Source organism: Trifolium pratense, linkage group LG4 (assembly GCF_020283565.1).
Source record: "Trifolium pratense cultivar HEN17-A07 linkage group LG4, ARS_RC_1.1, whole genome shotgun sequence".
NCBI classification, from domain to species: domain Eukaryota; kingdom Viridiplantae; phylum Streptophyta; class Magnoliopsida; order Fabales; family Fabaceae; genus Trifolium; species Trifolium pratense.
Window position 1 is genome coordinate 20,848,008 of NC_060062.1, and position 15,430 is coordinate 20,863,437.

Sequence of the window (15,430 nt, forward strand, 5' to 3'; positions counted from 1 at the left end):
TTGTCAACAAGTAGTCTGCTGTCAACACAAAATGACCTATTGGATATGACCATAAAAGCCAATATATGACTAATTCAATGATACTTGTGCAATTACTGTAATAGGTGAAATCCCAATTGATAACTGTGACTTGTTATAAGCCACATTCAATTTGTTACCATAACACCAACAGACCACAAAATTATCAGATATAATAACTTTGAAAATCGCATAATGTTAATGATGTAATATATACACTTGATCATACTTCATACTACTGACACGATATATTCAAGATAAATGCTAAACATGAACATGATATCCCAAAGCATGGGAGACAGTATAGTATAAAACCTCTCACAAAATCATACCTCAAAATATATTGTGTTATCAGTAAGATTGAGTTTGTTATGCTATGCCGTATTAATCTCCCTTTCAAAGCAGGCTGCATATAGTTGATACCAATGCATGCATAACAATACCTCCTCAGAAATTTGAGAAAAATATGGAATCTGACCTTAAGCTATTAATCTTTAATCTTCTTTTACACTTTTGTTAGAATGCCAAGTTATAGAAACAGGATCAATTTTCAAAAGTCATGAATCACAAAAAAACACCAACACGCTCTCTGTCAATGCTTTCATACTTAAAATTACTCAAAACAGTAACATTAGAATCTTAAAAAAAAAAAAAAAAGAAAAGCTGAAGATGAAGAGGATATGCCAACATCAGGAAATCACCTGAACCTTTCTTCTCAAACTTATACTCGACACTAAATGATTCTATGAGCAGTGAGCACAGCATCACCTGACAAGTGGAGCAAAAACTGAACTTGTCAAGAACATCCTTCATTTATTAAATCGGAATCCGGCAACAAAGCTATCCAAATTATACCGGAAAATGATCCAGAATTGATCTCAGAAAGTAATTGACTCAGTTTGATAGGTGAGGAAGCTTATAAGAGCCATGTTTGATCATTGTTAAGGTGAAAGAGGTGTCGGTCGTGTCATAGAAACAGTCAAATAGAGACTTCCTCTAACATGTTAAAACCAATGCATACGGCCATACAGGGAAGATGCATACCACTTCTACTCAAAAGTCTATTAGTCTTCTAGGACTCAAGGAAAAGAGATGCACAATTCAGTATGATTTTATATCAGAGGAAACTGCCACTTATCAGCAATATCCATTCAAATCAAAGACAATTACATCACAAGTAGAAGAAGAATATCCAACTCAAAGAGCATATAAACAGATACTAATCTGGTGTAAATTAGTATGCAATTAATTGCTCACCATTCCCCTGCTCATTATAATCATCAAGAGCCCATTGATATTATGATGAATTCAACCCGCACCAGTGTGCCAAATGATCGTGCAAATGTTCGTGAGCAGCTAAAGAAAAACCTGAATCAAATACTTAGGTTCTTGTTCTTCTATTATCTGATTTCATAAAAATACGAATAAAGGGAAATATATGCTTACTCGTACATTATAAAAATATGACTACTTTCAAGCATTGCTCTAATCCAATAATTCATAATGATCTGTAACATTTAACAATCCATCCCTTAAAAAATAATTTATGTGGAATAAGACAATCATAATCGTCCTGTGAGCTTGACTCAGTTGATAGGGGCATCACACTATATGTGCAGGAGCCCAGGTTCGAACCCGGGACACTCCACTTATTCACCTTTAATGTGGATTTTCTAGCCACTAGGCTACTTGACCAAAAAAACAAAAAACAATCATAATCTCCAACCACAAAACCAATAATTCTGCATCAATTAAGTACAAAGTTAACAAAAAATAGGGATAATTGGCCAAAAGGGCTAAACTAGAACTGTGACTAAAAGCCAAAAAGGTTCCAAATTACTAAGCAAAAGAAACAACACAGTTAAAATAGAACATGAATACATGATCATACGTAGTATGGCTGGTTTATACAGTTACACCAAATATGCTTTTACTGCTTATCCAGGCAATCCGTGCTAGCATCCTCCCCCCGACATAGCTTTAATATCCTATATGCTTCCTCCTCAAAATTATTCACATATCTTTGCAGGAACACCTGATCAGAACAATAAAATGGTGTAATTAAGCTGGCATTCTTCTTCATCAAACCTTTGGAAAGAAGATACTGAACAACAGAAGCCCTTGGAATAAGCCTTTTCTCTATGCTAAATCCGAAAAGATCGGGAGCTACCAGAAGCAATAAACGATCCCAACCAAGCTGTTTGATCCAAAAACGCATCACCGCATTAAGTTTGTCCGTAGACCTTAGCATAAAATTAGGCTGTTTTTTAAAAGCATTAAAAATTTCATCTTCAGAAAAACCCCAACTCTTCAAAGCATCAACTTTTGCATCCCATTGGGATTTGGTGACGGCCGTTTTGGCCAATAATGCCACACAAAAACTGCATTTAGAAGGATTAAACCCTAATTCCTTAATCTCTTCAACATACTTTTTCAAATTAGCAGAACAAATTACAGAAGGTCTAGTAGTAAGCAAACGGTAAATGCCTGAAGAAGTGACCCCAAGATCAAGCAAAAATTTGACATTTAGTCTCATGCGGCCATATTTAATGGAAGAAGAACAAGCAGTTATTGAAGTAAGAGCTTTTTGATCAGAGGGACAGAAACTTCTTACCAATTCAAAAGAAGGGATTATCTGTTTCTGAAGGCTTGAACACAAAAAATGGGGGCTTTTGGTGACGGTGTCAACAATGTCAGATGGAGAAGCACCTTTGGATGATAAAAATTGAAACTTTGGCAAAATGGTTTTGATGGGTTTGGATGTTAAGAGTGATGGTGCTGTGTGAATGATGGATTGTATCTGATCATTGGAGAAACCGTGGGTTTTGAAAAAAGCCATAACTGAATCGGGTTTTTTGGGGGTGTTGAAACGAAGTCGTTTTGATGCTTTAAGAGCGTTTTGTGTTGATAAACCACAAATGTTGGTGAGGTAGGAAACAGTGAAAGATTGTTGATCTGAATCTGAAGTGGTGGTGGAGGTGGAGAATGGTTTGAGAAAATGGGTTGGGTGAAGGAGGTAACATTTTGGGGTTTGAGAGTAGAAGAACAGAGTTCTGAGGCGGTGGTAATGAAACATCGGAACGGAGATTCTATCAATTACTGCCGGAGTAATTTGGAGGACAGTTCTCTAGCAAGTGACCAACTACATAGATTAATTTGACATTACAAAAGTCGACTTTTGAAGATAACCATAAAATCATGGAAAAAGTGACACACAAAGTTAGGGTTGGTTACTATAAGTCTCAAGTTCGACTCTTCATAATATCAATTTTGGTGGACAAAATCCATAAAAAAAAAAAAAAAAACTCAGGCTTTAAATGGAACTCTCAAATGGGTAGTGAGATTGGTCGTCTTGTATCATATTAATCGATTCTTATATTGGATATTGATTTTTCTAAAAAAAAAATATGGTTAATTTAATGGTTTGATGCATGAGTAATTGATCTGAATAAAATTGAAGAGATTGCTAATGAAGCAATTGTTTCTCAACAATCAATTACCATGTTATGAGTACACACATTTAGAGGACTTTATAGGTTATAACGTTGCTTGGGTTAAAGGTAATTCAAAGATGAAAGAAATATCGCAACTTCCCAATTTTTGTTAACAGTTACTTCCCTAATTTTTGGCTGTCGAATTAAATGTTAAGAATGATACCTACAAACATTAATGTTGAAGTCATAAGAGAGCAAACATGATAGGTTCTAAGTAGAAAGAATGCATATTTTGCATTTGTTGTGAAAAGGTACTTGACTCAGGGATCCAAAGAAAGAGGAGTCATTGAAGAGTAACGAATGACATCCTCCATTGTCATAATCAAAGAGGATTTGAGACCGAGGGACCAATGACAGTTCCATCTAATACAAGATTAACTATATTTATCTATTTTTGAACAAAATTAACTATATTTTTTAATTGAAGTGTTAAGTGTCAAGGTAAGCTATATTATGAAGCATGAGAAATAGAATAATAATTAATAGGCTTAATTAGTAAAATGGTCCCTTAAAGATATTTTTTGTTTCACATTGGTCCCTTAAAGAAAAAAAGGACTAAATAGGTCCCTTAAAAAAAAGGTCCGAATAGGTCCCTTAAAGACATCTCTGTTAATCAGTCTGGTCCTCGAAAAAATGGATGGAAAGGACCAAACTGATTAACGGAGATGTCTTTAAGGAACCTATTCAAACTTTTTTTCTTTAAGGGACCTATTCAGATTTTTTTTTAAGGGAGCAATGTGAAACCAAAAATATGTTTAAGGACTATTTTACTAATTAAGCCTAATTAATATTACATTTGAATTACGAAAATATAAATACTCCCTCCGATTTTTAATATAAGAAATATTTTACTTTTGGCAAATGCTAAATAGTGCCCTCGGGGCACTCTTTAAGCCCTTAAATAGTAAGTCTTTTATAGAATTTTTATGGAAATGCGTAAAGTCAACGCATTGGAAATTGGAGTGTTTAATTTTTTGAATAAAAAGTTTCTTTTAATGAAATGTTTAAAGAGTACTCCGGAGACACTCGTTAGCAAGACCCTTTATCTGATCTATAATATTTTACTTTTTATCTGATCTATAATATCGATTAAATACATTAGTTTTAATTTTTGAATCAATTATGTGGCAAGTACAAATACCAGACGTTGCTGTAATTTTGTCAAATCTTTGGTCCCATGTTTCACTTTCACCGTCATCGTCTCAGAGCTCTTCTCCATCTCAACAATCTTCCCCAAACCTCAAAATGCCACCTTCTTCTTCTTCAAACCAACTTTCTCAACTCATTCTCCACCACCACAACTTCAAGTTCAGATCAACAATCTTTCACCATCTCATACCTCACCAAAACATGTGGCTTATCTCCACAAGATGCTCTCAAAGTATCCAAACGACTTCGTTTCAAAACCCCCCAAAAACCCGATTCCGTCGTCACCTTCTTCAAAAACCACGGTTTCTTAATTCACAACATACAATCCATCATTCTCAAGGATCCTGAGCTTCTTGTCGCAAACCCCATCAAATCAATTCTACCAAAGTTTCAATTTTTAGCTTCCAAAGGTGCTTCTCCTTCTGACATTGTTAAAACTGTAACAAGATGCCCTCGTTTTCTTCGTGTAAGTCTCGACAAACATATTGTCCCTGCTTTTGATTTGGTACGAAGTTTCTGTCCTTCTAATCAAAAAGCTATTGATTCTATAATTGCTTGTCCTACTTCAATTAGTGATTTTAGAATGAAACCAAATGTGAAATTTTTGATTGATTTTGGTCTCACTGGTTCAAATATTTATCATTTGCTTAGGACTAGACCTTCTATAATATGTTCTACTGATTTGAAAAATGCTGTTGAGGAGATTAAGGAATTAGGGTTTGACCCTTCAAAAGCTTATTTTAGTGTGGCATTATTGGCCAAAAGGGCTATCACCAAATCACAATGGGATGCTAAAGTTGATGTCTTGAAGAGTTGGGGTTTTTCTGAAGATGAAATTTTTAATGCATTTAAGAGGCACCCTAATTTTATGCTACGGTCTCCAGATAAACTCAACGCGGTTATGAGTTTTTGGGTCGATGGGCTTGGTTGGGATCCTTCGGTGTTATTGGCTAAACCAGTACTTTTTGGGTTTAGTATAGAGAAACGGCTTAGTCCAAGGGCTTCTATTGTCAAGTATCTTCTATCCAAAGGTTTGTTAAAGGAGGGTGCTTGTTTATGTACACCATTTAACTTGAGTGACGAGGATTTCCAGCGAAGGTATGTGAAACGTTTTGCGCTGGATACATCTAGGCTATTAAAGCTAAATAAGGGAGAATGCTAGCATTTTGTGCTTGGTTAAGTTATGAATATGAATATACATATATATTGGAGTAATTGGCAAAACCAGCATTATTATGTTTCTTCATGTCATTCTAGTTGCAGTTTTCTGACATGTATGTAGGTTATAATTCAAATTTTGGAAACAGCCTCTGGTTGGGCGGATTGTAGTTTGATTGTATTTTTTTTTCATTTTCTCATTTAGAACTTGGAGTCTTTTTCAGTTTAAGTCACAATTCTGTCCTATATCACTGGTTTTATATTTTATAAATAATTGATCCAAGAGAACCATTAGTTTTGTGGTTGGAAAATATGATTGTGATTGTTTTATTCAACATCTATTATTTTTTGAATTCAAAAGACATGTATGGAAAAGTGTAACATATCTGTAGGAATTATGTGATTAGAACAATGCTTGAACACCGGTGGGATTAGAGAGCAAGAAAGAACCTAAATACATAAAAAATAATTTCCATTACATTGTTAATTCAATTAAGCCAAAGTATTAGAAATGCTTGTCTGGCCTAGGGATACCTGAGTGTCTCATTTACTGTCTTTTATCTTGCCAAGTTGCCGTGGTCTGTTGCTGCTGCTATGAATTTGGAGAGAGGTTATTCTTCTACTTACATGGCAACTGGTTTTTGATTTTTTGTGCGTGGAAGAACGGGTATAATGCATATTGTGTTTTTTTTTTTTTCACGGAATAATGACTATCTATTGCCTGGAAAATATGGTTTGAACTTTGAACATATGTGCACACATATTTGGCTATATAGTTTTCTGTTTGGCACTGAATGTCGTCGGGCTATGAAGATTGAAGAGCCTATGATGTTAATAGTGCCGCTATAGCAAAGAGGCGACCCCCCTCTCCGCTATGCCAGAGGGCCGCAAACCGCTATTTATAGAAGTGTCCATGGCGGCCATGAATAGCGGCGTGATAGCAGTTCTGTAGTGTTTTTGGGCCGCTACATAAAGGAGAATAGACGGAGGATGGTTGTGAGACTTTTAGCCTGTAGTGTATATGTTTATGGTAATAGTCTAACTAGTTTTTTCAACACACTCTTGACTCTTCAACATGATTATTCACTATTGCAATTATGTTCGGTTTTCAATTCTAAAATTGATCATGTCTTTTGAAAACGATTCTACCTGAAGCCAAAATTTATAGTTTTCATGTATAATTCCAAATTATTTCTCCATTCATTGTTGGTTGATAGTTACAAAAGTCCTTTTATTCCTTCATTGCTCTTAATAATTTATAGTTGGTTGATAGTTTGATGGCTACAGAGCTATTGAGTCTAGAGAAAGTGCATTGTTTATATTGGCTAAGGGGATTATAGAAGGTCAGTATATATTTAATCTTAGATGAGGTAAAGACCAAAAACACTCTGAATAATAGTACAAATGTATGAACCTGAGAAAACTGTTACTAAAGCTAAGTGGGATGAGAAAGTTGAAACCTTTAAGAAATGGGGTTTGTCTGATGAACATATTCTTCAAGCATTTAAGAAGCAGCCTTTTTGTATGCTATCATCACCTCGTAAAATGAATGCAATCGTGAATTTTTGGGTTAATCACTTAGGTTTGGATTCTTTGGATCTCGCTAGAGCTCCTGGAATTTTGCAGTTGAACTTGAATCTTGAGAAGAGGATTATTCCTAGAGGTTTAGTTGTCTAGTTTCTTATCTCAAAAGGCCTTCGACGAAAGGATGCAAGTATATACACACCATTTGTTGTATCTGAGAAGTTGTTTGTGGAAAAGTTTGTGAATCGTTTTGCGGAGCATTCTTCTGATCTGTTAAAGCTTTACGAGGAAAAAATGAATCTTGCAGATAGCAGGAACGATCTTCAGATGGTTGATCAAATTTTGGTTTTATGTAACTGACTTGTTTTATTCTGTTGAAATATTTGCCTTGTGATGATGTCCGTGTCAATAGTTTGATTAACGATCATGCTAGTTAGTTTTCAGCAAATATTATTCCTTATGAATTATGAAATTTCCCTTTCCCGCAGAATTTTGACATATGTTTTAAGAACAGTAGCTTAGGTAAACTCTCCTCACATTGTTGATCTAGCGTCTTCAAGTAGAAGTTTGTGAAATGTTTGAATGTGAAAAAATTGAATCTTACGAGTTACGATTGCAAATAACAGGGACGTGTTGTGTGTGATTTTGTCCAATTATGTATCAAATTTTGTTGACTCAACATTCTTATCATGTTTTCTCATTCTTTTGAAATGCTAGTCCTGTCTACATCAGGACACTTCAAATGGTCTTGTTTGTGGTGGTCACATATCAGTTTTGTAAGGAGGATTTTTTTACATCCCTATTGTGTTTAATACTTTAATTTGATAATCTATTGAGTAAATTATGCTTTCCTAGGAAAGACACTAACACCCTACTAGGAGACCAACCTTGTGAACTGAGCCATTGACATCACATTTATCCCTCCCAATGAAAATGGAAATGCCGTCACACAGCCCTGTAAGCATGAAATAAGAAAAGCATTGTGGGTTGCCTCCACAGCCCTGTCGTGTCTGGAGTCAAGTCTGCTTGAGAACATCATCACTCACCTGAAGTTGCATTGTTCTTAAACAAGGTTTTGTTAAGGTGGATTTATAAAATATTAAGATCCATGATATGCTTGTTTTTGAGTAAACGATGTCGAAACTTTGTGGAAATCAGTTGTTTCAGCAGTTGCTTCTCAGAGATCTTGTAAGAATGTTTTTTCAATGACTGCTGATGTACACAACATTCAGTATTTAAATATATTGTCCCTGGAAGGTAGAGGCTATCTTTAAACTTAAGTCTGTGTTTGTTAATGTTTGGTTTGGCGTTGAATGGATCACATTGACCTCTACTAGGCATCCCGGCTAAACAACACCAGGTAATGGCGGTGTCGTAATTTGGAAGTTGAAAGCATTAAATGCAAATTTTATTTTTCAGCAACTCTATTGGACAACTTAAACCCTGCCTCTCCTGTCTTCAACTTGTTATTCCTTCTTTGGCATTTATGATCCATCTGTTTGTGGAAATGATTTTTATCTTCTTTCGCCATTAGTGTTAAGTTGCCAAGTGCTCTTTCAATTTGTTATAATGGTTATGTGCCCATCTTCTTAGAACAATCTTAATGGTGGCTCGTCTTTTCCTTTCACCTAGTACCATTCTTTCAATTTCCCTCATATGTTATTTCACGGAATGATTACTCGATCCTTTTCTCTTGTTGATGACGAGTAGGTAAACAGACATGGATTAAATAGTTAAAGTGCTAGTTTCCTTTCTAACGTTTTGCCCAATTTTATCATTGATACTCTTAGTACTTAGGGCTGCAATTTAGGGAGTAACATTCTTATCTTGCAATATTGATCAATCTCAAATGCTTTTGAAATTGGGAGATTATTCTTTTGTTGATAATACAGACATCTGATATAATTTTTGTCTCATTGATTATCTTGTAGAAACATTTTCTGTGTATTGATTATTTTACTGATTGTCAGTGTCAACTTAATGGGGTTAATATGGCCAAATTGTGGTTAATTTTACAGGATGGTGTTATAACTATATAGTGCAATTGTATGGTGATATACAACAATATTAATGTTTGAGATTAGGATATGTGGAGACTAATCCCAAGATATGTAGTAATATGTAGTATGTACTATGTAGTGGTCTGCTTCCCAACATATGCAGTAGTATAGCTTTTCTAGAAATGAAATGTCACTCAATATAAGAAGTAACTACTAACTATGACACACATGGCTTCTAGGACATGCACACATTAACCTGGAGACAAAATACTCATTAACAATCAAGTTTATGTGATGTGCAACCTTTTCTTCTAGGATATGCACACACTATTGCTTTTGTGAAAGTATATGAATGTAGGAAATATGGCTTAAGGAGACCTGTGCAAAGGGTTACCAGATTTTGTTGTTTATTTTCTTTTAGCTTCATCCTCTGACAATCGTTCTTATGTTGCTTCTATTGACATTCTGTTAGCTCGGAGAGTCGTATAAATATCTCGTATATCATGAATACTGGGGCTAGCAGGCTAGGATCCCAAATTCCTAATTTCAAGCTCGGAGAGTCCTATAAATATCTCTTATGAATTAATAAAATGATATGATTTCAATCTGATCACAATAGTCAGGACCATTGATCGTTTAGTCACTTGTCTAGTTTTACTTGCACTCTTGTTTTGCACAATCTGATCACAACAGTGCGGTGTTTCCCACTATCATTATTAGAATGTTTTGCAAATTTCCTACTGTGTTCTGCTCTTTTCACTTGGGAAAGGCTATGGATGAAGTAAAATAAACTGGCATTGATCCTTTTGAAATCAATGTTAAGTGCAGCATTGCATGCTAGCCAGAAGGATTGCAGCTAGTTCAATGGTCTCGTTTCATTTGCTAATTCGGAACTTATTTTGATTGTTGTATTGTACACATTCATCTTTTACCTTTTTTATCTGTTTCTTTCACTGCATGCACAAATTTTTTTCTTTGAAGAATGAAGTGGTAGGAGGATTCCTGTCACAATGAGGTTCTCTGAGTGCCATTATATCATGTCATATATACTCAGAAATTATGGTTTCAAATTACAGTACTTGAAATTTCTAAAATCTTTGCTGTTTTAACTTTGTGATGGATTTGGTTACATGGTTACTGCATAAGTTTAAGCTCTACTGGTTATTTTATTTAAAGGCAAGATAAGTGATAAACATTACTTCATGCTTCTCTGATGTAGAATAACTGAATACGCGGAAATAAATTTACAATACGCGCCAGGGAAATAATATATATGATATAAAGAAGCTGAACAAAATAAGTAACAACAAGTCGTTGTAGTATAGTGGTAAGTATTCTCGCCTGTCACGTGGGTGACCCGGGTTCGATCCCCGGCAACGGCGATTTTTTCAATTTTAACAATTTTTTTTTAAAGAAACGCTGATTGTGGCTTTAGGTCCTTATTTGAGTAGAAGTTGAATAAAACTGTTTTCTATGTTACCAATTTATATGTAGCCTATAGACCCCATATTATGTCTGCAGTATCTTATGGTACATGTTATATCAAAAATTGAACTGAAATCGATATGAATCTTTTTGTGTGTATATTTGGGACATGAATCTCGTCTTTAATCTCAATTCGTTGTAAAGAATCACAACCTGAACTTAGTGTAATAAGCCACTTTTTTTTTTGCCAATTTTGTTTAGCCAATCACTTTTCTATTTACAATTTGAATCTTTGAATCATTTTGAGATTTTCTAAAGATATATCAGGCCCAGCTTATAGTTTTTCTATTTCATTTGATTTTACTTAAAAATATCATATTTTTATTGATAATGTATCATACGATTCATAATAAGATTCGATTCACGATTTGAAAAATAGGTCTTTGAAATTCATGGTTTGATCTTTGAATCTTGATTTGATAACTATAATCAACATGATTTTTTTAATAAACCAAATGGAGAAACCAAATATGTGTGGTATATTCTCATAGAATCCATGTCTTTATTAGATACTACTCTGTCCCAAAATATAATTGAAAATTGGTCAAAGAAAGTTGATGTATTTGGTTAAAAATTTGGACTAGATACATCAACTTTAATTGACCAATTTTCCCTTATATTTTGGGACGGAGGGAGTACCTGACACAACATCAAAATGTATTCGGTACATAATTGACTATGTGATCCTTCCTTTTCAGATATGATGCACCTGCAGAGCAGTAGATCATGAGCATACAAAGTCTATCCGCATCAGCTGTGTGAATTGCAAGTTGCAACTGCACTTTCCTCAGTCCTATGGCACTAATGGCAGGTTCAACATTTCTTATTACTAGAATTTCTTATATGCCATCTCAATGGCAAGAAGACAGAATAACAAATTCAGTTCAACAGAAAACAGATAAAAGAAACTCACATAAGAACATAATCGGTTGATCATAGAATTTGACCAATTGTACTTATGATTTCGACACAAAGTGGCTGCTGTGATTTTCGATTATTCAAAACTATACTCACAGGTTACAACTCGAGGTTAAATATCCTGAGCTTCTTGTCTCAAACCCCACGGTTTCTTCATTCAAAACATCCAATCCATGATTCTCAAAGATCCTGAACTTCTTGTCTCAAATCCCATCAAATCAATTCTACCAGAGTTTCAATTTTTAGCTTCCAAAGGTGCTTCTCCTTCTGACATTGTTGCCACTGTAACAAGATGCCCTCGTTTTCTTCGTGTAAGTCTCGACAAACACATTGTCCCTGCTTTTGGTTTGGTACGAAGTTTCTGTCCCTCTAATAAAGAAGCTATTGATTCTATAATTGCTTGTCCTACTTCTATTAGTGATGTTAGAATGAAACCAAATGTGAAATTTTTGATTGATTTTGGTCTCACCGGTTCAAATAATATGTTCTCCTGATTTTCTTAGGACTAGACCTTCTATAATATGTTCTACTGATTTGAAAAATGTGGTTGAGGAGATTAAGGGATTAGGGTTTGACCCTTCAAAAGTTTATTTTAGTGTGGCTTTATTGGCCTAAAGGGCTATCACCAAATCACAATGGGATGCTAAAGTTGATGTCTTGAAGAGTTGGGGTTATTCTGAAGATGAAATTTTTAATGCATTTAAGAGGCACCCTAATTTTATGCTACGGTCTCTGGATAAACTCAATGCGGTTATGAGTTTTTGGGTCGATGGGTTTGGTTGGGATCCTTCGGTGCTATTGGCTAAACCGGTACTTTTTGGGTTTAGTATAGAGAAAAGGCTTAGTCCAAGGGCTTCAATTGTCAAGTATCTTCTATCCAAAGGTTTGTTAAAGGAGGGTGCTTGTTTACGTACACCATTTAACTTGAATGACAAGGATTTTCAGCGAAGGTATGTGAAACGTTTTGCGCTGGATACATCCAGGCTATTAAAGGTAAATAAGGGAGAATGCTAGCATTTTGTGCTTTGTTAAGTTATGAATTGGCGTCACTGCAAAACTAGCCATATTATGTTTCTTCATGTATTGTCATTCTAGTTGCAGTTTTCTGACATGTAGGTTACAGTTACAATTCAAATTTTGGAAACAGGCTCTCTGGTTGGGTGGATTGTAGTTTGATTGTATTTTTTTCATTTGCTCATTTTTAACTTGGAATCTTTTTCAGCTTAAGTTACAATTCTGGCCTATCTTTTATAAATAAAATTGATCCAAGAGAACCATTAGTTTTGTGGTTGGAAAATATGATTGTGATTGTTTTATTCAACATGCATTCTTTTTTGAATCTGAAAGATATGTATGAAAAGTGTAAGGAATTATGAGATGAGAACAATGCTTGAACACCGGTGGGACTGGAGGGCAAGAAAGAACGTAAACACATAAAAAACTAATTTCCCTTACATCGGCAACTTAATTAAGCTAAAGTATTAGAAATGCTTGTCTGGCCTATGAGTATCTCATTTACTCTGTCTTTTATCTTGCCAAGTTATCGTTGTCTGTTGCTACTTGCTGCTACTATATGAATTTGAAGAGAGTTTATTCTTCTTACATGACAACTGGTTTTTTGATTTTTTGTGCGTGGAAGAACAGTATAATGCATATCATGCTTTTTTCACGGAATCTATTGCCTGGAAATTATATGGTTTGAACACATGTGCATACACATATTTGGCCATATAGCTTTTTGTTTGGTACTGAATGTCGGGCTATGAAGCTTGAAGAGCCTATGATGTTAATAGCGCCGCTATAGAGGTATAGTGGAGCGTGACCCCCTTCTCCGCTACGCCAGAGGGCCGCAAACCACTATTTAGAGAAGCAGCCATGGCGGCCGTGAATAGCGGCATGATAGCAGTTCGGTAGCGTTTTTGGGCCGCTACAAAAAGGAGAATAGACGGAGGATGGTTGTGAAACTTTTAGCCTGAAGTGTATATGTTTATGGTGATGGTCTAACTGTTTTCAACAGACTTTTGACTCTTCAACATGATTATTCACTTTTGCAATTATGTTAACCGAATTTTTTCTGAATTTGAACTAGAAAAAATTTCGATTTCTGTGAATCGAAATTTTTATCAAGGGCAAAATTGGAATATTTGGGATATAAAAGATACATGGGAAGCCTAAAGAGAAAAACATGAACATAAATTTATGGTTTAAAATATTGGTCCTTACACTTTATTTTGTTTGATTTTGGTCCTTGCACTTTAAAAATGATTTGCTTTAGGTCCCTACCGTTAGCCAACTGTTAAAAAAAACGTGAACAGTAACCGAGAACCATGTGGCCCAATCATTTCATGCCATGTGACACTGTAAAAGGATTGTTTTTTATATTCAATTAAATAAAATAATTAAATTGATTATGTTTATTATATTATATCGGGAAAGTACTTCATAGTATCGGAGAAGTATCAGAAATTAATATTATTATTATCTAATTTCTGTTACACTTCATAATATCGGAGTATCAGACGAGTATCGGTATTGAGTACGTATCAGACACGATACTTCATCATTTTTAGAGTATTGAGGCTTCACAGCATAAGACATATTTTTTTTTGACATAAAGCATGGCCCGCTAGTTATTATAATTATTATTTGAGAAAAAAGAATGCACAGTAAAATAATTTTACACTGTCAACCAATACCAATCATGTTTTCCGCCACACCACCCTACTAAACCCCACTTTCTTAATATGATGTGGAAGAATGATTAATTCTTATTGGTTGTCAGTGTAAAATTAATACTGACGGTGCGTATTCTTTAAACTCTTATTTTTACATAAGTTTGCATAATAAACACAGACATACGCGAAACACGCCTAACTGACCGTTAGTACTTAATAATAATAATAATAATAATAATAACATCTTATAAAAAAAATAACAAATGTAAGTGTAACAGTAAGATTAAATGGCTCGTTTGGTGCGCATGATAGCATAGTGACAGGATAGAATATAAAACAGGATAAGGATATGATAGGATAACAACAGGATAACAGTTATACTCAGTTATCATATCCTGTGTTTGGTGCACACAGGATAACAAACATGATAACTATTATATTTTGTTTTTAATAGCTCATAATAATATGATAAAGATATATAACATATTTAAATGACAAAATTACTCTTGTAAAACAGTTGTTATTTTTTTAAAATTATTTTGTAATACTTTGAATTTTATAAATAAAAAATATAAATAAGTAATCAAATAACTTTATATAATTTCAAATAAAAATCATGAGAAAATAATCAAGTTTAATTTTTTATATGAATCATGATCAAATAAATAACTCAATAATATATACATGTTAGATAAGCCAAATAAATATATGATATATCTCATACGTAAATAATAAAACTACTATTGCAAAAGAATTATATTTAATTTTTTATAAAATTTAAATTAATATCTCTATTTGTCAATTTTTTAATAATCATTTTTAAATATTATAATTTTAGTAAAATTTTGATTTTTTAGAATATATAAATTACAAAATTACCCTGTGAGAAAATCACATATATATTTAAAAATTAATTATTTTATTATTTATATTTTATTAATTTTATTTTATGTATTTTAAAATATATTTTATAAAATAAATCAGTAATTTTTTTTCTTATCATATCCTG

At 33.9% G+C, this 15,430-nt stretch overlaps 2 protein-coding genes and 1 non-coding gene across 3 annotated transcripts; 2 read left to right on the top strand and 1 right to left on the bottom strand.

Moving 5' to 3' along the window:
- Positions 1-1,738: 1,738 nt before the first annotated feature.
- On the bottom strand, positions 1,739-3,763 carry LOC123919462. The gene has a single exon (XM_045971383.1). The coding sequence runs from the start codon at positions 3,092-3,094 to the stop codon at positions 1,949-1,951; it is 1,146 nt and encodes a 381-aa protein (XP_045827339.1). The 5' UTR covers positions 3,095-3,763; the 3' UTR covers positions 1,739-1,948.
- An 889-nt stretch (positions 3,764-4,652) lies between these two features.
- Positions 4,653-7,841, top strand: LOC123924764. The gene is made up of 2 exons (XM_045977732.1): positions 4,653-5,692; positions 7,513-7,841. The coding sequence occupies exons 1-2, from the start codon at positions 4,690-4,692 to the stop codon at positions 7,701-7,703; spliced, it is 1,194 nt and encodes a 397-aa protein (XP_045833688.1). The 5' UTR covers positions 4,653-4,689; the 3' UTR covers positions 7,704-7,841.
- Positions 7,842-10,653: 2,812 nt separating this feature from the next.
- Positions 10,654-10,725, top strand: TRNAD-GUC. Its single transcript has one exon. It is a non-coding gene; the product is annotated as a tRNA-Asp (tRNA).
- The last annotated feature ends 4,705 nt before the right edge of the window (positions 10,726-15,430 follow it).